Genomic DNA, 21,660 nt, shown 5'->3' with positions numbered 1-21,660 from the left:
CACACAAAAATGATTTAATGTCAATGTCTTTATTTTGAACTTTCTAACTTCTTTGAAAAAGAGAATTACCTACACAGTCATAGAAAAATGTGAACATAATGAATATCCATTGTGTGCGTGTGTGAAAAACATTTTTAGGAGTACGTACCTGGAATATGAAAAGATAACATCTTTTTATTATGAAGATATTTAAAAAACAACAATCACCAGCTGATTTTTTTCCAAATAGATTATTATTATTAGAAGATCATATCCTTATTTTGCGAGCAGCACCCAGTATTTGTTTTATAATGTCACACATTTTCTCTTTTGTCACTTAAGGCTAAATAAAGAAGAATAAAACAAAGTAGAATGTTAAATGTTTTTTTCCTCCCCAATTTATTTTGGTAGTCATTAAAAAATGTACAAAAGAAAGCACAGAAAATGGAAATGAAATAAAACCAGCAAGGCAACTGTTAAAGAATGAAAATAAAATGAATAAATAAATGAAAACGAAAACACAATAACTGAGGCAGCACAATCGAATAGTAATTAACGCCTCTCCCAGAGAGCCCACTTTGCAAAAACTTGCACATAGCAATCTTTTTCTTTTTTGAACACATGAAGACAACAAGACACAAAATGGACACGTAATGATCTTTGGTGTCTGTAGGCAGGATGATGCGTTCTCTCTGTCACCATCCAGACTTCCTGGTTTGTGCATCTCGCATTGTTCTAGTGAAAATAACGCTCAGTGTCGGCGTGGTCGCTGCTGGCTCCCTATTGCGGTGGTGGTGGTGGTGATGTAGAGGGGCGGCTGGGGTTGCCGCAGAAAGGGGATGCGCTTCAGGTTATTTGTCTGGACTGCGGCGATCTCCGAATTTGGGCCTGCACAGGAAGGACGTTCTTAAAAAACTCTTTTAACGTCATGGTCACCGTAGACGTACCTGCTTGCTGGCTCCCATTTGGTACCCTGACTTTGGCAAGAGGCGGGACTCTGAACTGGGGGCGGAGCACGGGAACCTGTGACTGACCACTGACGTGGAGGTGAGCATCTGACGTGCTGTCCAAGGGGCGGAATCTTGCAGCTGTGTTTGTTTTGGATTGAGGCACCTGAATGTGAGAAAAGGATCATGTTTATGGTCATATATTTATATTTGTATGTTTGTGCTGCAGTCACTCACTGCTTGTCCAGTGACCTCAAAAGAGCGTGAGCGCCTCTTCTTACGGCGCGCCTCAAAGTCGGAGTCTCGCGGTGTTTGGTTTTTGCCGGTGAGCTTGTGGTGCCGTGTCCAGGTGGCCTGGAGGCCGGGCCCCTCGCCGGTGCTGCTGGAGAGGTTGTCGTCGGAGGTGGCGTGCCGGAGCTCAGGGCTGGGCTGTCTGCCACGCCGCACCGGCAGACCCCTGGGGGCCGTGTCGCCGCCAAAGAGGCTGCTCTTCTGCGTGGCGCGCTCCATGGGGGAGGGGGCGGGCGGCAAGCGCAAGGCCTCCACCTCGCGAGCTTTGCAGCGCCGCCGTGCCGCCTTCACCGAAATGTTCTGGACACCTTTGAGGATCTGCTGCCTCTCTTTTAAAAGGAACCAGAAAGGTTTGCTGGGATTGTTTTTGAAACTTCACCTGGCAACAGATGACTTACCATTTCGTGAAAGCGGGGCGTCAACACCCGCCTCGCTGCTCTCCGGAGATGAATCCAGCTGGCTGCTAACGCTGTGGCTGAGGTGAGAGTAGCTCAGCGAGCTGACCGGCACCAGCGGCTGCAACTGCGCGGACAGATGGCGTCGTCGGGTTCAAACAACAACAACAGATTTGTTCCCCATCGCCTCTCACTCACCTCTCTGTTGCCCTTCCCGTTGATGTGTATGGGAGGAGGGGTCATCACGGCGGATATTTTCATGTGTCGTGCGTGAGCGATGTTTTTGAAAACTCTCTCGCTGTCCCTGACACCAGAAAAGAAAAAAAAGGTCAAAATCCCGATAACTTGTTGTTACCATTGTCGACAAGTCCTCACTGTTCAGTTTCAGGCAGAATGGGGGGCAACGTGTGGCGACGAAGTTTGACGTGTCTTTCGTCGGGGTGTACGCAATCCTGGTCTGAGTCCACGTCTTGAACGGTGTCACGAGCCTGAGGAGCCAGGCCGATCTTGGGTAGGGAGCCCCCCTGGAGACGTGGGGTATCCTTCAAATTATTATAGTGACTCTTGCGTCAGGACCTTCAGTTTTTGGATGTACCTTAACGGTGTGGCTCGTGGTGACGTTCTCAAGAGCCGCAGCACGGTCCAGTTTCCTCTCATCTCGTTCTCTGGCATACATATCATAGAGCTCCTGTAGGTGGGGCGGCAATAGCAGACTGTGCTCTAGAGAGACAACGCGGGTCAGTCAGTAGACCTCAACCAGTCGAGATAGCGGTTGGTACTAACCGTCAATGAACTGCCGCTGCTGTTGGATGAGCTCGTCGCAAAGGTGCCGGTGCATCTCAAAGCGACGGACCACGAAATTCTTCTGCCGGATCACATTGTCCTTCAGCAGAGCGTGCGATTGTAACTCGGCGTTCTCGATCTCCAGCTCGTGGACCTTGCACAGGAGGCCAAGCACCTCGCGCTGCTCGTCCGAGCTCACCCGCCGGGGTAGCAGTTCTTCCAGTTGCCGGGCCTGGTCGCGGAGCTCCAGGAAGCGGCGCTCCAGTTGCGCCTTTCGACAAAAAAAACAAAAAGCCACAAAATAAATAAATAATTGATTTGAATGCAAGAAAAAACAAGTTTTGAAGACCTTTTGTTTGTGGAGCTTCTTCTGCTCCGTCATGAGGGCCACCAGGTTCTCTTTGGCTATGGCCACCTCCTCTGTCTCAGTGACATCCGGCGGAGACTCCGGTGAGTCGGACTCCTTCTCGCTGTCGTCCTTGCTGACGCTTTCCTTTCGCTTTTCCGCTCTCCACTTCCGTCGTCGCCTGCTGCGTTCATGCTCCCAGCTGAAGACAAGACATGACAGGAATTCTCTGTAGCGTTTTTTTTTAGTTCAGGAAAATCTTACTCTGCAATGGTGAGCAGCTGCTTAGAGGTGTCCATCTGGATCTCCGTGTTGCTGGTCTCCAGCTCCATTAGGTTTCTGCGGATATCCATCTGCTGGCGGAAGGCCTCCAGGAGCCGCTCCCTCAGCTGGTCCATTTCTGCCCGACTCTTCTGGCAGGCGTGGGCCTGGACCTCGGCTGTGAGACGACGATAACTGGAACATTAAATCCAAACTTGTTTTCTGATAAGAGGAGATTGAGCAGCTTCACCTTGCACGTTACGGATGTCGGTCCTCTCGGAGGTGAGCTGGCGGCTCGCCTGGTCGGCCATCTTCTTTTTGAGTCTCTCGATCTCGCAACGAAGATCCGAGATGATGTTGGTGTACTGAGCAATGTGGTAGGACACATTGATCAGGTTCTTCTTCACCTGGGGCACACAAAACCATAAGATTTGAATTGAATTGAATTGAATTGAATTGAATTTTATTTCATTTCATTTCATTTCATTTACAGCAGTGCAATCAACTTGTTTTTCAAAGCAGACCAATAGAGGGCGCTAATGCTAAAATTTTAAATACTATATTTCCATTTTGTCAACTCACCCGCGTGCGAATACTTTTGGCTCGGTCAGCATATGTCAGCGTGTTGCGGGACTCCTCAAAAGCTACCGAGGCGGGACTGATGTGGGCAATCATGACGGTTCGGCTATTGCCCCCCAACGAGTCCTGTCAATCAAAGACATCATCAATCAACAGAAGCCCACCCCCCATCCCTCCAAGATGCCTCCACCATTGATCCATCATAATCAATACCTTAAGCAGTCTGGTCAGCTTGCTGTCTCGATAGTTGACGTACTTGTTGCCGTTCTTGTCGCTCAGCGCGTTGATGCAGTTGCCCAACGCCAAGAGGGAGCGGTTGATGTGGGCGCCCTCTTTTAACCTCTGACCTCGATTCTGGGTCTGATTGACAGGCGGATGTGAGTCAGCGCAGGAAAAAAAACAATAACAAACACACGCACATACACCATCCACACACCTGCGCTGCTCGCTCAGAGCCGGCCAGGTCGATCATGAAGAGTCGAGCAAAGCGGACCTCCTGCAGAACGTCCCGGGAGCGACTCTGCTGCTTGACGGCCACCTGCAGCACGGCGTGAGAGCGCGACGACGTCTGGTTGGCCGCCGTGGGCTCCTGCGTACGCTGCTTATTCCCCTTCATCAGGAGCTCCATAATCTGTGACACAAACACACACACACTTGTGAAATTGCACAAATTGTGCAGTGTGGCTATTGAAAAGAACAGGAACGACCTCCTGAGCGTTAATGGTGGACACTTCGGTGATGCCCGCCACCTGAATCTCGCCTTTGGAATCCTCTCTGAGGTCCAGGAAGCCTGAAGATGGGTTGAGCAGGTCTCTTATCATCTCGTTGTAGATCTACAATCATATGTAGTTCATATTTTTCTTTTTTTTTTCCAACTCTTATATGAAAATGGTGTGACTATAGATACATATTATTATCTGCATTTATGTGTGGAGGCTGTAAAAAAGCTTTCAAGCTCTTTACTGCCTAGAAACAGCAGATCTAGAATCATCCGCCAGCCGAGTTTTATTTTTTTTTTTTTAATAACCCACTTTGCCGCACGGCAGCTTCAATAACGGGCGCCTAATGACAGCCGCACAAAAAAAAGAAACGTCAGATGCCGAGAAGACTCCGCTGGATGGGAGTAATCATCTGTTCGTGGAAAAATGACACACAGCCTAACCCTAACAAAAGTATTGGGACGTGCCGCTTTATCAATTTGTGTGGATTAAAAGTGACATTAATCCCACCTCCAGATAAGACATGGAGACGCTGTACATCATGTCGTCGCTGGTTTCCTCAATGGCCCGGAAGAGGTCGTTGAGGGTTCGGACGTAGATGCCGGGCTCCTTGTCGGTACCCAGCATTGTGTACGTTTTCCCGCAACCTGGACAACACCCGCAAAAAAAGTTTTGGATGGTACTGGATGAAATCATATTTTTCTATCCAAGAATCCATCCTCTTTCTTGCACAGTAGCACTAACCTGTGGGTCCGTAGGCGAACACGGTGGCGTTGTAGCCTGAAATGAGGCCCTCGATCAGACCCTTAGTGGTGGCGCGGTACACCTCCTCCTGCACGAAGAGCAAATGTTCCAATGCAGCAAAAACTTTTCTTTTTGGTTATTTTTTGGACTCACTTGACTGGTCGAGTAATCAAAAGCAACATCGAAAACGTATGTCTTTTCCCTGGAACGGTTGGCCCGCAGGACATCATCGGGATCCTCCATGGGGTCCATCAGGATTACCATCTAATTTGAGGAGTAAATGGAGAAATAAAACGAGCCGCACATTTTTAAACTTGACTCGCAACGGACAACAAAATGCTTCTAAACAAAATGGCTGACTTGAGAAATGAAATGGGTGGCTAAAACAAATTTTAATAAATGTATTAATAAAACAATATATGATACTTATATTCATATATATTAATATAATAACAATTAAAAAAAACATATTTTGGACCTATTCTTTTTTTTTTTGTGTGGGTTTACTTGCAATAGATCCCAAAATGATTTTAAACAAAATGGCTGACTTCAGGCATGGCTCCTATAGACCGTTTTGCTTTACAAGAGGACGTAACGCGGTTGTTTTGGTCACGCACACACACGCACACACACACACACACACACACACACACACACACACACACACGCACACACCAAGAGGAGTGATGATGCAATGCTTCCAAATTTAACTCCCAGGCTCCTTGTGTGGACGAGTGGGGTGTCGGGGTGATAACACGTCTCCTCCCATCTGCCGTTTATTGAGTTACAGAAGCTGCAGAGGCTCCGCCCACCTAACACCAGCTATTTGGTAAGAACCCTTACGTCAACAATCAATATAACGCTCTTTCACGCACGCACAAAATCACTGGACGTCATCAAATTGATTGCTCTCATTTGTGTGTCCTCTTTATGACACAGGCCTCCGAGGTCACGGGGTCGTCGGCTTTTTCCAGCGTGTGCCGGCAAGATTAAGACAAGCGCTTTTGTATGGTTCTGCGCACGCGTATCCATCTGGACGCCACGTCCATTTGTCACCGTGGAGACGGCGTGTTTTCTGTGAAAGGTAAAAATGGAATTTCAAGACAATCGTGTTAGAACTCCAGCGATACCCATAAGATGATTAGGAGAAGCTTTTTTTTTATTTATAAAGATAATCCGCGCTTATTTGCAAAAACAAAAGGGAGAAAGCACGACATTCGACCTTTTTCCGAAATGCAACCAAAGCGTCGGAAAGTTAGCGCTTATCTGCCAGCTGCCCTCGGTGTGCCCCCGCCAATGCCAGCCTGGATCTTCTTACAGGTGAAGTGTCGTCTGGCCGCTGTTATACAAGAAGTCTGTCTGCCTTGGCACACACTACGCACGGCTCATGGATCACGACGAGACCAAGGTGACATTGTGAATTTTTTTCATAAAAGAGCAAGAACTCATCGTGATAATTGCCATGCTCCTCATCCGTCACGATGAGGGCCGAAGTTTGTGTTTGATGAGAGTGCCACTACACTCCTGAGCCCCCTTCAGGGTCCCACTCGGCTCCCCCCTCGTTCACCCTCCCACTCTCGCTGGTTGAACCATATCAAATACTCTTGAAACTTGCGGGCGAGGTTTTCAATCCATTCTGTCATGAGAGGGTGTGCACACTTGTGCAACCACATCATCTCATTTAATAAAAAAATGAAAAAAAGCCAGAACAAGTTTTCTTTTCTCACCATTAATGGGAATTTTTTTAACTAGGTCACCAAGAGTCAAGTTGTTGAGAGTGTCCATTATCCACCAAGATGAACTTCGCACTTTGAAAAGATAATGACGGATCATCAGCCATAATGGCTGTTCCATTCCAAGCAAATTTTGTTATTTTAAAAAAGAATATGATCATACAAGAAATAGAATAAAAGATCAAATGAGCAGTATTGGGAGAGGGGGTAAATAAAAAACTATACAAAAATATATAAATGTAATGAATAACAAAAACAAGTAACATAACTAAAAATAATTGATAATAAATGCAAAAATGACGCAAATATAAAATAACTAATAAATAATAACAGCATCATCATCTTCCTCTTTCTTGTTATTTAAAAAAAATATGAGAATACAAGAAATAGAATGAAAGATCAAATCAGCAGTATTGGGAGAGGGGGTAAATAAAAAAAAGTGTAATAAATAACAATAACAAGTAACATAAATAAAAATAATTGATAAAAAATGCAAAAATGATGCAAATAAAAAATAACAATAAGAAATAATAATACCATCATCTCCCTATTTTTCTCACGTGAGGAGGCATGCAGAGAGACAGGGAGAAGAAACCCCCCCACAAACAATGGCCCTGACCTTGTCTGGCCGTCTCCATGGCGACAAGGCCCGGGCCATAAAGCCTCCCCCCACCGTGCCTGTGTCAAAGCCTGAAGACCAGTTTGACAAGCTTTCCAAAACATTACAAACACATATGTGATCAGTTCATCTCGTCTTTGGTGAAGCAGCATGTGGTTTGTCATCGCAAACATACAATTGTGCACGTTTCAACACCGCAAATACATTTTGTAGGACCGCATTCATAAATCCTTGCGACTACTACATCTTCACGAGCTCAACTGTTGCTCAGCCAGCGTCGATTTGGTGAGAGCAGCTGGCAAGGAAGCTTAATTAACCTGAGCCGCAAGACGTTCCAATCAGCTCATCTCATTGTTGTGCTCTCTGCCAAGACGGCAAGATCTAGTGGCGACCCCCACCCCCCTTCACACACCCCACCCTAATCTGTCTGAGCGCTACCTGCACGCCATATGGTCATCGTGGACTTTGTAAACAAACCTGAGGTGTCGGGTTTTATTTAGTCCGAAGTCCACAACCTTGAGCCGCCTCGTGATCGTAAACGATGGGTAAACTTCCCGCGCCATTGCCTTTTTTTGGCATCAATTCACTACACGTTGTGCTCCTCCTTCTTGTGGGCACACATCGGCCACTTGGTGGCAGTATAATCCCACCAGAGACGAAGAAGAGCTTCACGACTGAACGTTGCAATTTTAGTCATTTCACAATAGATCTCGAATGTTGTTGTTGTGACCCTCCCCTCTACATTCATACCAAGCCCACCGACGGATTCCCCTAATCCGCACCACTTACTATCATAAGTAGCCTCTTCTTGTAGAAGCAAATCTTGCGGTTTTAATGAGGGCGTAAGCGAATATGCACACGAGAGCCGAGTCAGCACCAACGGGGGGGGGGCTCTCTTATCCCCCCGTGTCGTTGTTTTTGTTGATGGTACAGATGATGATGTCATGGTGCTTATGTTGTCCGGGGGCCTGACTCTAATTGAATTACAATCCAGGATGTAGACAAGCAAACAGGCCTGATCCTGGAAGGAGGTGAGATTATCCCTTTTTGGAAGTGCTCTCCAGGCCACAAGATGATGATGTTATCCAAGACTCCACAAAAGCTTCAGGGCCTAAACTGAAGGGGGCGCCGAGGGACAGCTGATTTACATCAGTTTAGGAATCTTACCAATCGGCCCGCTTCTAGCAAATTTGTTTTTTTGCCGAAAGCCCCTAGGTGGTATGGAAACGCCCCTGATGATGATATCACCATGTCAACTGTTGCCATGCCCGGCCAGCGCCATTACGCTACTCGTGCCAGTCACGATGCTTATTAGCACTGCCGCCACATCATCTGCAGTCATCACGCTCGCACCCTGAACGAGGGCCACCAGGGGATAGTGTGAAATTCACAACACGCCAGCTTCAGCAGCATCCCGGTCTTGTGTGATGACAGTGTAGCAGAAAACTCAGGAACTGCATTTTTCTTTTTTTTTTACAAGTCGACCCACAAAAAAAGTCTTAAAAAGCTATAACCAAAAAGTCACAGGAAGTCGGCCATTTTGCTTTAAAGACTCATGATTTTTCACTCGGCACCAATTGTGACATCGCCTGAGTTCTAGAAAGAGACAACTCAGGAACTGCATTGTTTTTTTTATAAATTGACCCACAAAAAAGTCTGAAAAAGCCATAACCAAAAAGTCACAGGAAGTCGGCCATTTTGCTTTAAAGACTTTAAAGACATGATTTTTCACTTGTCACCAAATGTGACATTTGAGGTCTTGGCTGACATCTTATCCTTGCGCCCTGACGTAAGATGACCTCCACTCCTCCTTCGTCATGCAGAAACCCTCCTGACCTCCACACACACACACAATCGATCAAAACTCAATGCTCTCACCTGTTCATCGAGCTTGTGCGCCACGATGGTGGCAGTCTCCTCCTGCTCGCCATCGCTGAGCGGCCGAATCCTCAAGGCCACCTAAACACACACAAATAATCAATAATGTGAGCTAGATTGACGTTAGTTAGAATTAAACGGCTATTTATTTATTCACGGTGTGTTTGTATACGTATGTGGCGTCATTCCACTTGTGGTCAGTAGAAAGTGTGTTGGGACAAGAGAGGCTCAGTTACGGCTAACACAAGCGCTTCAATAATTCACAGCGGTGCCACGGCCCGCTGCGCCTACCATTAATCATGCTCCAAATTATTTGCGTTGTGGTTTTTGGGTGCGTTTTTAAGTGCCGGGACAACAGGCATTTTTGGTATTTAAGCAAAGTGCAGTATTTTTATTGTTGTATTTTTGTAAGGCTATGTAGGAAAGTATATAAAATCTTGTACACTATGTGACAAAATTATGAAATGAATACATTCGGTTGTATTCTGATTAGCTCAAGACTGATCACATTTTTGCGTCATATTAATTTCTTAAAATGAACAGAAGGTCCAGATCAGATGTTTCATTTTTAGTTATTATTTCCCTAATCATTTTTCTCAATTTAATTGTATTGTTTATAATTCATTTGTTATAAAATGCTTAAAAATCATCTTACAATAGTTGGTAATACTTGTGATTTAGGGCAAAACAAATCAACTTAATGAAGTTGGGCACTCACCGTGAGTTGGTGCTCCTTCGACTCTCCGGTGTCCTTCATGCTCACTTCGCGTCACTCACAGCCCAGCTTCGAGTGCATCACTCCCGATTCCCGACCACCATGCAACCCCCCTCCTCCTCCTCCACCTGCAGCGCCCCACCCGGACCTCCTTTTGGCTTGAACTCAGCTTTCTTCCTTTGCGTCCGTCCCGCGCTGGCCCCTCTGCTGCAACCAATGATCGGCCAATGGACTCTCCGCTGGTTGACCCGGCATCAGGTGTTGAGCTCACCTTCGCCTCCTGCCTGCTTTTGCTTGACTGGTGTTGACTACTGACTGTGCGTGCGCATGCACGTGAGCGCGTCTCGGTGAAGGCGCACGTCGCCATTGGAGACATGGACATTATAAGCAACAGTGACACCTAGTGGCAGACATATTGCAGCATTTTTGCGGGTTTATTATGCCTTTAATTATTAAGAATTTTGAGAAGGCAAACTGACATTTGAGTACATGCACACACACACACGCGCGCACACACACACAGTATCTAAAAACATATTTATTTAACACACAAATGGACTCAAAATCTTTTTGGCCCCACACAGAATTAGGCATCGTGCCTGAACACAGTGTGACATGCTGAAACAAAACTGCATTAATTATTATTATTACTCATGTTAATTCTTATTAGCCAAAGCTTACAAGAAGCCGTTTACCTGAACGTGGTGGTTAGAAGCAGCAGCACAACAGCTTCTGATGTCATACAAAAGGGCAGTTAGTTGATATGCAAAGAAAAAATAGACATTAATGGCCCTTCAGTGAGTAGTAAAAACAAATCAAATGATATTTAAAAATGGCACAAGGATAATCATTAAAAAAATAAGTTGTACAAATCATTTACAAGCGTCTACACGTCGCGTCCGGCAGGTTGCACACATGATGAGTGTAGAGAATTAAAAGACACATATTCTAACAACTGAGAAGAAAAAGCATGTCAAAATGTGACTTTTTTTTTATGCACCTTGCTTGTTATTAAAAATGTGGAGCTCTTCCGTTCATGATTGGCCTTTTATTTTTTTGGGGGGGGGGTGGGGGTGACAAAAATGTGCACATTTGTGTCTTTCCTCACGTTTCAACGTCCATGAATTGTGTTCCCACCTTAGTTTCATGCTCACAACACAAAGGTGGCACTTCCCTGAAGAAAAAGTCTACAACTTCACATTTGGAAGTCGTTGCCAAAATGCCGACGTTGCTCCTCGGTCATGGACAGATAGGTGGCCCTCATGCTGGGGGAATACTACCAGGACACAAAATGACATCATGAGTGGCTATACTTGCTATAATATATAAGTACAAACTGAACTTTAAAAAAAAATTAAAACATATTATTATTAGTCGTGAAAGCTTAAAAAATAAGCTTGTCTTTGATGAACCTGCTGAAGATAATACAAATAAACACAATTATTTGATAATAATTCCAATTTGCGCTTCACGTTCGTATATTCGTCCACCAGGCGGCGACATTTGTATTGCAAAGCATGTAGTGCGCCTCACGATAGAAGGTCAAGCCACGATCAATCATAATGCATAGACAAACCACTTAAATTAATCATTCTAGAAATTATATTATTCATATAATAACAAAATAGCAATAAGTGTGATCGTCATGCATAGTACAGCGACCCCTGGTGGCCATGCAAGGGGGGGGGGCGGGAGAAGGAAGGTATTGGGAAAGGGATGAAAGAGTAGAATGTAAACAAGACTTACTCTGACTCTACATGGCTGAGAGTATATCTTCAAAAGTTGATTGAAAAAAATGAAGAAGAAGAGAAATGACGGACGAACAAGCAGAAAAAAAAAAAAAAAAAAAAAGAAGCAAAAGAAGCTGTTAGCCAAAAAGCAACAAGCACAAAGAAGCATCGTTTGGAGACGCAAAGCAAAATGCATGGCGAAGAGAGAGCAGATTGCGAAGAGATAGATTAAAAGAATGTTTACTTTTTTTTTCGTGACTGGATACGAAAACGGAACCGATGTTGCTATATCTGTTTGAGTAAAAAAAAAACATTGCGGTCGTCTCCCAGGATAGTTTGGCGCTAAACGATGTTCACCTTGCCATGAAATTTTAACCACGTTACTTCCCCTCCGCTCCATCTGCAACCCGACTTACCGAGGGTGGCGGCGAGCCTCGTCCAATCAGAGGAACGTTCTCAAAGCGAGGATTCCCACCGAACAGAGCCGTTTGGTTCCTGAGGGGGGAAAACACCGAGTCAAAGAACATCAACATCATCAACGCTTTGGACGTGCTCACATGTAGTCGCCCATGGGGGTTCCGGACAGCGGGGGGGCAGGGGGCTGCAGGCTGTTCTGGCTGCCCATGCTGCTGCTATAGCTGCAGAAGCTGTGCACGGTGGTGTGGTTCCGGTTCTGCGAGCCCATTCGGTTACGCCGCGGGTTGAAGGGGTCCTCCTCGTCCATGTCGTCGTAGTCCTGCTCGCTGAGGGCGACGGGGGCGGATTATTTCTACAGCCGTTATTGCTATGTTGACCTCGTTGACCTTTGGACATCACGCTGACCTATTTGCAATCTGTCTCCACGCTCTGGGGATGGCGCAGAGCATGATGGTGAAGGCACAAGCCGTCAGCACGGAGAAGAGGCCGAGGTAGAGCACGCCCTCCACGCCATCATAACACACGCCCACCATGGCGTCTAGGTAGTCCTGCAAACACATCGTGCCGTTACGTTTGCCGCGCTACCCTCTCTCCTTGTTTTTCGCATGGTTGCACCTTGTTGAGCCCCCTGCAGTCCAACAACGCTGTCAGCTGGTGCAGGCTGGCCTCGGACGAGTTGAGAACACGCTGGATGCCCACGAGGTCTCTCTGCGGTGGAAAACATCACTGCTGATGCCAAATGTGCACGCGTGTGTGTTCCTCTGTGTGTGTGTGTTACCTCCGCTGTGGGGAAGAGCGGCACGGCAAACTGCAGTAAACCCTGGATCTGGATCTGCATGGTGGTCAGAGATCTCTGGAAAAGTGTCAGAGGCTGCAAACGAGACAGAGTATTTGTTTAAAAATAATAATCATATATGAACGATGATGATGCGTACCTGCTGGTAAGGGTTGGTCAGCGTCTGGTTGCAGTAAATGTAGTAATGAACGATTTCTGCAACAAAATGACGAGTCAGCATTATCGAGTTGAGGTTGTGTCTCGCCGTTATTTTTATCCGTACCTGTGCCGACGACGCCTTTGATTTGACTCATGATGAACTTGTCGGGCGCCACGCAAAAGTCGCTGGTGCCCTAAAAATAATGTCAAATGCGCTCAAAACTGAAAGCCTGACTTCTCTATTCAACTTTGCATGTTTTCAAAAATGTATTCAGATTGACATTTACTTACGATGCGACATGCCTAGAATGCAAAGCGATAATTAGCGCGTCGACTAGATAAGCACGCTCCCATGGCGACGTGGCCGGCTGCGCCAAACGTGCACGCTACAACTGACGAGACCTTGCGCCTCGTTTCCGTGGTTACGCGTGGATCCCGCATTTGCCCGCAGGCACCAGTTAACAGTAGCAGTCAAACCGTTTGCATTTTTTAAAAAAAATAAAAAATAAAATTTAAACAGATGGCATGCGGGGCAAACTCACCACGGCGGCGGCCAATTCGGCTCCGAGCGAGGCCCAGCTGAGTATCAACGTCAGCACCCCGGACAGCATCATCCTGATGGGACATTCAAACACATATATAGCTGTTCTCTGCACGTCAAGGACAAACGATGAGCTCATTGTAAGTGAAAGAGCCATTAAAACAGGAAGCCCAAGTCCATCGAGGTCATCCCTTGACGAAGGGGCTTGGAGATAAACGTGGGGTGGCGCCGGTTTGCGTTGTGGTTAGTAGGCCGTGCGTAGCTGAGCGATTGAGGGCGACAGGGGGATGCGTGGCTGGATGGACGGACGGACGGACGTTCTGGTGGATTTCACGCCCTTGTGAACTCTCTCCCCAAAGGAAGCGAGCGCTGCGCATCGGCGACTCGGCTACGCACGCTGCTAACTAGAGGCTAAGTGAAGAGTGTAAGCTAGCTGCCTCTGTCTACAGTGATGGAGACTATAAACAACAAAAGTAGTATCGGCGGTTTTTAGAAGTACCCAATACTGGTACTCGCCCATCCGAGTTCTAGGCTAGTGTTGGACTCACGTGGTGAGCAGCCAGCGAGACTGCTTGGCGAGTCCCAGACAAGCTAGCAGGCAGATGATGAGGTCAAGGATGAGGAGCAGCAGGTAGGCCAGCCACCTGTAGTACTCAACGCTGGCTGACAGTTTGGCCACGGACGCCAGGTCCATGTCGGCCTGGGTCCAATCCGGCAGGCCCACCAGCTGCTTGATGACGTTGTCGGCCATCTGCTGCATGAACTGCAGCGTCTGCACGTAGTCGCCGCGCGTGGCGAAGATCTCGTCCAGCCGGGCCAGGTGCTGTTGTAGCCCGCTCTTCATGTTGCTCATGGTGGTGCTCACCTGCAGCTCACGACGTAAAAAAAAAAACCACGATAAGATGGATGGTCCACGCCTGGAGCCACATGCTGCTTCACCAAACACATGTAGCAGCGGTTAGATTGATATGATGTTTACCGGTGTGTGCCGGCGGCCAATGACCCTTTCAAGGAGGACGGCAAATTACCAAATTTACTCGACCCAAGCGCTTTCCGGACTTTAATTATTACGCCTGACTTTGCTCGGAGGGAGCGCTTGTTTACGAGGAAACGGCAAGACGCGATAATTAAAAAGGCCACTTAACGCTCCCCTTCAGAGCGCCTAATGGAAAGGCCGCTCGTATTGTTGTGTGAGGTATTTCTTGCTATTCTCATCGTGTAATTATAAAAAATATATATGTAAATATAAATGAACACAAATGGTCGTTCTTCTCAGCGCTCACTTGATTAAGAGCCATGCTGGGGGGCAAACATAATCGTGGGCTGATGTTTTGAATTGCGTTGTCGCCCTCTTGTGGTGAAAGTGTGAAGCACATGCTTAAACGTAAATATAAATATAATTCTTTTGTATTTATATTTATATTTATACTGGCCTGGTCCATAATAGCTCCGCCGCCCCGAAAAGAAACGAAGCACACAAATCAGTCATAGTTGCCGGTCCGATTGCAAATCATTACAAAGGTGTTTGACAAACAGGGAGAGCAACAACCCTATTCTCGCAGATGGATCCAAGTTTCCCAGTGGATTTCATCTGAATAATTGTCAGCGTGTCGGGTCCGGGCGCAAAGCAATTTAGGGCGAGTGATTTTTATCTCTAGAAGCCGTAAACAAACAAAGAAGATAAAGAAAGTCGAAACGTCAAGTCAATCGATGAAACTGGGCTGATTTTTTTTCTAATTTTCCAAGGATGCTCCCCTCCCACTTTTACTTCATCAACACATCATCAGCATATCTTCTAGACTGTGGCCAATCAAGGTCTTGCCTCCTTCATAGCAGGTCTACAAAGAAGTCCGGCCTCGGTCCCCCTCTTGTTTCCTGGGGGGAACCGCGGCACACTGGGCTCTTTGTCTCGCTCGGGAAGAACTTCTTAACAGTCTATGGACCGCGTGCGTGCGATGCCGTCCCTTCAGGGAAGCACCGAGCATGGGATTCCCAAATAAAGAACGTCACATCCAATTATGCGGCGGGTGAAGTTCACACAAGCTGTTTTGTGCTTTTGCTCCATTGATGAAAAAAAAGGAAAAGGGGGGGTCGGTGGGTTTTGGTTCTTTCAAGTTCTCATTTAGAGAAAAATAGCTACCGCTAACACTTGAGCGCTACGCTGCACCTACCAAGTTGTCCACGCCGCCCAGCGTGTTGTTGGCGTTGTACAGCGAGTACGTCAGCTGGTAGATGCCGTCGTTGGTTTCGCTGTTGCCGTAGAAACCCACGCCCACGGCCACGCTGCGAGAGAAACACAATGATCTGGTTTTAGTTCTGTTATTGCCTTTAATTATGACTATATTTGTACCTATGTACAAATACTTTTGCACTTGCGAATATTTTTGGAGTCGAGAATGAAAGTCATAAAGAATTGCTTCCCCTTTTGTTCATCTGCTTTTATGCACCTCCTAAAAATGCTCAGGCTTAACTCCAGGCAAAAGCCATTATTCAAGATTTTTTTTTAATCCGCCACTTTTTTTGCCTCGTGTGTGCTTTCCTAGCCGGAGTCTAAGCCAAAGAGAAAGAACATCACAGACAGTGCACAACTGTCACGCCGAGGGATGACAATGCAGAGAAAGAGTTTCGGGAAAAACCCGGTACAGGCTAACACGAATCGACTCGGGAGGCTTTATGAAATATTTAAGTTTTGACCCAAACTGGCAGCCCAACTGACGAGTCGCGTAACTGCTACTGCGCTGTCCTGGTTTTATTTACAAGTTGGACACAAAATAAAGAGCCTCTTTAAAACATATGTGTCAAACACAAGGCCCGGGGGCCAGCTACGGCCCCCCGCGTCATTCTACGTGGCCCGTGAAGACAAATTGTGCATCGACTTCATGTGTCAATACTAAAATTGCTTTTAAAGATAGAGATTTTGCTAGCATTTTTTATTACCGTTCATTTTTTAAAAACTGCTTTTACATCTTTAAAGGTCACAGAGAAACGGAGAAGGGCGGCGGTAAACGACGAAATTGAGAACGCCAAGCACGAACCAAACAACATGACCGTCACATGATTTCAAGCCGGGCCTCCGCCGCACAACTTTCAATTAGCTACTTTGGACAAAAGAGAGAGAGCGAGAAAGAACGAGCGGTGCGATGGAGCCGCTCATCTTTTGTGTGAAAACAAAACAGATTTTCATTCTCCGGTGTGAGCTCACAGCTGCCATTGTTGATTGCGGAGGTGTACCTAATGAAGCGTCCAGTATGTTTCAACGCAGTTTTAATCAGACCGAGGAGACGCGGGCTGTTTATTGCGATGACCCAGAGGGGCCAGAGAGAAGCGCGGAAAGAAAGTATTTGCAGAGTAGGATGTAGAATCAAGTACCAAGTGAGGAGGCCCGCGGCAACGGCCGACCAGGTGACGCAGCACGATGTCGGCTTCTTGGTATCCTCGTCGCCGCCGTCGTCATCCTTGCGGCGGCAGCACAGGCAGCTCAGGTAGACGGCCAAACACAGCAGGTTGACGCCCAGCGCCGTCGCCGCCACGCAGCCAAGAAACAGCAGAGACTGAACGAGACCAAAAACCCAACCTGGTTCATCATTCAGTTTTTTTAATTAAGTCATCAAGGGTGGGTTTTTTTTTTTTTGACTTTGTTGGAAGAATACAGCGGCAGTAAAAGATCCATCGGGATTTCTTTGTGTGAGTCACAGTAATGATCAGTGAGGAAGACAGCCAGCCGTGATCATCTCCACATCTGAGGGGGCTCCCAGAAACAAGGCCAAGTGCTTACTCGGGGGGGCTCTCATCTTCCCTGCCAGCATCTTCGCCTCCAGCTGGCGAGCAGTCGCTGCTCTTCAGCAGCTCTGCTCTTCCTACAAATCCCCCCGTCCACACCCTCCTCTTCCTCTTCGTCCCACCTTCTGTGAAAGACGGGACGAAAATAGATCGTCCAATGCGAGCAGATGGGTTGAGCACCCCCCCCCACCCCGCCCTTCTTCCATTTCCTTTCTCGTGCGTCTAACATTATTTGCTTGCCGAGCCATATGTTCCCGTGGTGAGTGTCATGCATCCTGTATACGAGCCGAGCGGGATTAAAACCCCCAAATTGCGAGAATCCGCTGGATTACGCCGGCCCGAAAGTGAGAAAGAAAAGACAAGGAGATTTGAGAGCAGAAGATGGAACCGCGGAAGCTCGTTTCTGCTCCATCTGTCTCATTTCACGGCTATGGTGTCGACCCCGTCGACTTTCAACATAAATCAGTCTTGCAAATGAGAGGGAATTAAACGCCCTTTGTGTTATATTGTGGGTCTAATTGACCCATAAAAACCTTGTGCCGAATATATAAATATCCATGCATCCGATTTCTTGTCCCCACGGGGGTCATGGGCGTGCTGGAGGCTATCCCAGCAGTCATCGGGGGAAACCCTGAACTGGTTGCCAGTCTATCCGCAAGGCGCACAGAGACGAACAACTTAGAGTCCTCCATCGGCCTAACCAGCATGTTTTTGGGATGTGGGAGGAAATCGGAGTCCCCGGAGAAAACTCACACGGGCACGGGGAGAACATGCAAACTCCACACAGGGAAGGTGGAATCGAACCCGCACCCTCCTAACTGTGAGGCGGAGAATATATAAATATATATGTATTAAAATGCATTTGCAATTTGCATAACAACGCAGAGGGTCACATTGACCCGTTAAACAAATATGACAGCACGCACCTCAATGGAAATAATCAAATCTCAATTTTATTTTTAGTTTTAAAATGAGTCTCTCGCCTTGACATCTGGACTTTAGCCTGTCTAACCGCCGCTTCTCTTTGCCCAACGCAAACATGCAACGGGTCACATAGACCCATAAAACAAACACGAGGGCAGCCCAACGAGAATGTAAGATGGTTAAAAAAAAGCATTTAGTGTGGAAGGAGAACTTTGGGTTAAACACTGAGTGCATCGCCATGGTAACGCGCAGCTCGCCGAGTGAAAAGGGGAACCAGAAATGTCTATTTAAATGGAGCAGCATGTGACGGGCCCGCTTCAATGGCCGTCTTGTGATTCCCCGCAGCCAAGGGGATGCGGAGAAAGAACGGAATGTGATGGGATGGAAGGGATGGAACTCTTTTTGGAGCTGATCTCAGCTGTCAAAAGAATAGTTGACATCCTCTTTGTTGTTGTTCGGGAGAATAAGAAAAAAAAAAAACTATTTTCGCAGGACAATTCCCAAGTCGTTGATGTTAGCAACGGTTCTTTTCTCCAGCTTGTAATGGCTTGTAAATTATGTAGCAGGAAAGGATGTGCAAGCAGAGTGCAGAGACCTACACGGACCAGACGCCATCCTGCATGCAGCACTTACTTCGCAAGCATTCTGACCTTCCGTTAACTTTCACAACACCATACGTATTTTAGTATCACACCTTTAATCAGCTAGCTAGTGAAATCGATCATCAATACATAAGCACGCCATCTGCTAGTCGCCTGCAAGTGGAATAAGACCAGTGCTAAATCTGTGACGAGAAGAGCAGCAAGTATGGACAGTGACATTCCCTCTTTATGACAGGAGCTAAACGGGTGGCGAGCGGGTCATAGAAAAAGCACGGCTGCGGAATTCCCCTCTGCTATTTTTTTTAGTCACGGGAAAGTCCAGAAATTCAATTTCACCTAATTATAAAAGTGGGGAGCTGGCTGTCCTAAAAATGTCATGCAATATCGGGTACTCGTGGAGACCCCTGATACCAGCCACCGATACTATGGCAGGAAAAACATTGCTTTCCTCGGCAGTAGTAGCCATCAGTAAAGTGCTAGATGGTAAAATCTGCTCACATTTTAGTCATTTGTAAGTTTGTCTCTTAACGTGCAGTATGACATCATCAAGAGATGTAAAGCTCCCCCTACAAATGCACTCTAACTGCCATCATTACAAGGAAAACTGGCCCTGCCCTTCCTCCAATCATCAGTCGCAGCTCTCGTCATCCTCTGCGACGCTCCGCTCGATGCCTCGGGGGAGGAGGGACGGTACGAGGGTCTTTTTTTTCCGGCACAGTGCGCTCGGCCGGGATGCCATTAAGTCCCGGTGGAGCAAGCGTGCTCGAGTAGGGGGAGGAAGGAAGTGGAAAGGAAGGAAATGTTAGCTTCAATGCGCCACTCACAATTTGTTAACAATTTAGATTTTTTGGAAGGAGATTCTTTCTAGGAACGTTGACAAATCTCCCGCGACCCACACACTGTGACCTTGGGGGGGGGGGGGGGGGGGGATTCGATAACAAAAGAACAGGCAAAGATACAACCCAGCCCCCATCAATGGAGTGGACGTTTTTGCCTCAGGAGGTCGAAGGGCTGTGTGTTGTTTTGCTCCTCGTAGCCACCACAGACAAAGATGCTAAGGCTCGTGGTTGGCCTTCAAATAAAGTTTACAATTAAATGTCATTTTCAATTTTATTCCTAGTTCCTATTCCTCGAGGGCCTTCCAACCGGAATCACAAGGCATCAAGAATTTAAAAAGTGTATTCAATTGTGACTTCAAAGTGTTGCTTGCCAAAACAAATTAAAATCACATCAGAAACCACAACATTTTATGGACTTAATTCGGGCAAAAACAATTTGCGATGTAGTGAAGCCGCGATAAACGAAACGCAAAGGAGCGAGGGATCACTGTAGTAGTGGGATCATGCCTTGCTCGTTAGCTGTGAGCTAAGCTGCATTAATAAAAAAGTAAATAAAATATTTTTGGGAACTTGACTGAATGGGAAGTCAAATGACTTCCAACCTGTCCACCTAACACTTCTTTTTGTAGACCAGCAACTTTAGCACCAATGGGTAGGCAACCCTGCAGTCATGTGATCCTCTGCTCTTAAATTGAATTGAGGGCTCTTATTAAGTAAAACAAAAAACAATAACGTCACATGGCGCACTGCCTTGTCTATTATACAATACAATGTGCATTATACCAGTCGAGACACAATATTAGGGACACCAGCTTGTTTTGTGTTTATTGGGATAAGGTTTCAAATTAGAGTTTGGTGAGTTTTTGTTCATGTTTATACCCTCAAAATATGATTCTTTACAGAGAGTAACGATCATATTTCAAACCAGTAGTTTACATTCAGGCATTGAACATGTTAAATTTATGGCAAGTTGGAAATCACATGATTATATTTTGAACTGGGGAAAAAATAGCGTTAGTACGTGCACAGGTGTACCTAATGTAGTGTCCGGTGTGTGGATATTCTACTGGTACCCCGGCACTGACCTGCTGGTAGTTCTGATCGTCGGGCTTGAAGCTGTTGTCCACGGGCTGCAACCTCAGGTTGACGTGCGGGAAATTGTGCAGCCAGTAAGTCCACCACGGCGCGATGTAATCCACGCGTGCAGAAGACATCCCTGAGCGATGCAATATAATAAAGCAGCACGCCAAAAAGTTCAAAGCGCCTTGTCAGTCTTGTCTCGGGTGAGACAAAGGCGGGGATGTAAACATGCTTTGTGCGTGGTGGTGGTGAAGACACGCACTTCTCCTCCACGGGAGTCCAAAACACACAGGAGAATGTTCTGATTCGGCTGAATCCCACACTTGTTCGGAAATAACGAGCAGCGATGAGCTTTTGTATCTCGTGTTTGGATCCACGATGCGCGTCCACCAACCAGCAGGAGCGCGCATTGTAACACGCTTTGAGGCGAAACACGTGACGCGATAGGGGAGTTTCACAGACTACAGACGAGGTGCTTCATTTGGGTAAATTGTAAGAAATGTGTTACTTTGCTGCCGTCTAGCGGCCAACTACGAAAATTGTCACCGTTCAAAAAAGGCAGTATGGCTTGCTTCTTTGGTGCCCTCCGGCGGACAAAAGAGGACATGACAGTCAATTTAAAAACATTCCCGCGAGGCGTTGATTTACAAATTAATTCACTTTCTGAACTCGTGGTTTTATATTTAGCACCATAGAAGTGGAAATACAAATATATTCTCTTGCAGGCCAATTTAATTTTTTCTGTATCCAGTATAGTTGCCGACTGCAAATCACCTCAGTGTGAAACTAATAATTCTATTTTATTACACCAACATAAAATAACA

At 46.6% G+C, this 21,660-nt stretch overlaps 1 protein-coding gene across 4 annotated transcripts; it reads right to left on the bottom strand.

Annotated features, from left to right (window-relative positions):
* Positions 1-209: 209 nt before the first annotated feature.
* Positions 210-21,240, bottom strand: LOC133143136 (protein tweety homolog 2-like). 4 transcript variants are annotated; one of them, XM_061264913.1, is made up of 21 exons: positions 11,964-12,011; positions 9,993-11,265; positions 9,275-9,355; positions 5,198-5,308; positions 5,045-5,132; positions 4,811-4,947; positions 4,289-4,414; positions 4,018-4,212; positions 3,795-3,941; positions 3,585-3,707; positions 3,253-3,409; positions 3,006-3,180; positions 2,745-2,943; positions 2,396-2,666; positions 2,208-2,332; positions 1,988-2,136; positions 1,811-1,916; positions 1,616-1,739; positions 1,164-1,546; positions 927-1,092; positions 210-867 (listed from the first exon to the last, which is right to left on the bottom strand). In XM_061264913.1, exons 2-21 carry the CDS (start codon positions 10,029-10,031, stop codon positions 731-733), a joined length of 3,039 nt encoding a protein of 1,012 aa, XP_061120897.1. In that variant the 5' UTR covers positions 10,032-11,265; positions 11,964-12,011; the 3' UTR covers positions 210-730. The 4 variants fall into 4 exon arrangements, with proteins under 4 accessions (XP_061120897.1, XP_061120900.1, XP_061120898.1 ...); XM_061264916.1 differs by lacking the exons at positions 210-867; positions 927-1,092; positions 1,164-1,546; ... (14 more) ...; positions 5,198-5,308; positions 9,275-9,355 and adding exons at positions 12,136-12,214; positions 12,277-12,462; positions 12,542-12,684; ... (7 more) ...; positions 16,981-17,162; positions 20,842-21,240 and having other exon boundaries at positions 10,510-11,265; positions 11,964-12,010; XM_061264914.1 differs by lacking the exons at positions 210-867; positions 927-1,092; positions 1,164-1,546; ... (15 more) ...; positions 9,275-9,355; positions 11,964-12,011 and adding exons at positions 12,136-12,214; positions 12,277-12,462; positions 12,542-12,684; ... (7 more) ...; positions 16,981-17,162; positions 20,842-21,240 and having other exon boundaries at positions 10,510-11,265.
* Between the last annotated feature and the right edge of the window lie 420 nt (positions 21,241-21,660).

Source organism: Syngnathus typhle, linkage group LG18 (genome assembly GCF_033458585.1).
Source record: "Syngnathus typhle isolate RoL2023-S1 ecotype Sweden linkage group LG18, RoL_Styp_1.0, whole genome shotgun sequence".
NCBI classification, from domain to species: Eukaryota; Metazoa; Chordata; class Actinopteri; order Syngnathiformes; family Syngnathidae; genus Syngnathus; species Syngnathus typhle.
Note: the sequence above shows the minus strand (reverse complement) of the source record. Positions and strands in the feature narration are given on the sequence as shown.

Excerpts from the sequence above, each read along its gene's own strand:
- LOC133143136 (XM_061264913.1), bottom strand. The coding sequence starts at position 10,031 with ATGAAGGACACCGGAGAGTCGAAGGAGCACCAACTCACG. Across the intron at positions 3,410-3,584 it reads CCAAAAGTATTCGCACGCGG|GTGAAGAAGAACCTGATCAA; the intron begins GTGAGTTGACAA and ends TGTGTGCCCCAG. Across the intron at positions 2,333-2,395 it reads GCAGCGGCAGTTCATTGACG|AGCACAGTCTGCTATTGCCG; the intron begins GTTAGTACCAAC and ends TTGTCTCTCTAG.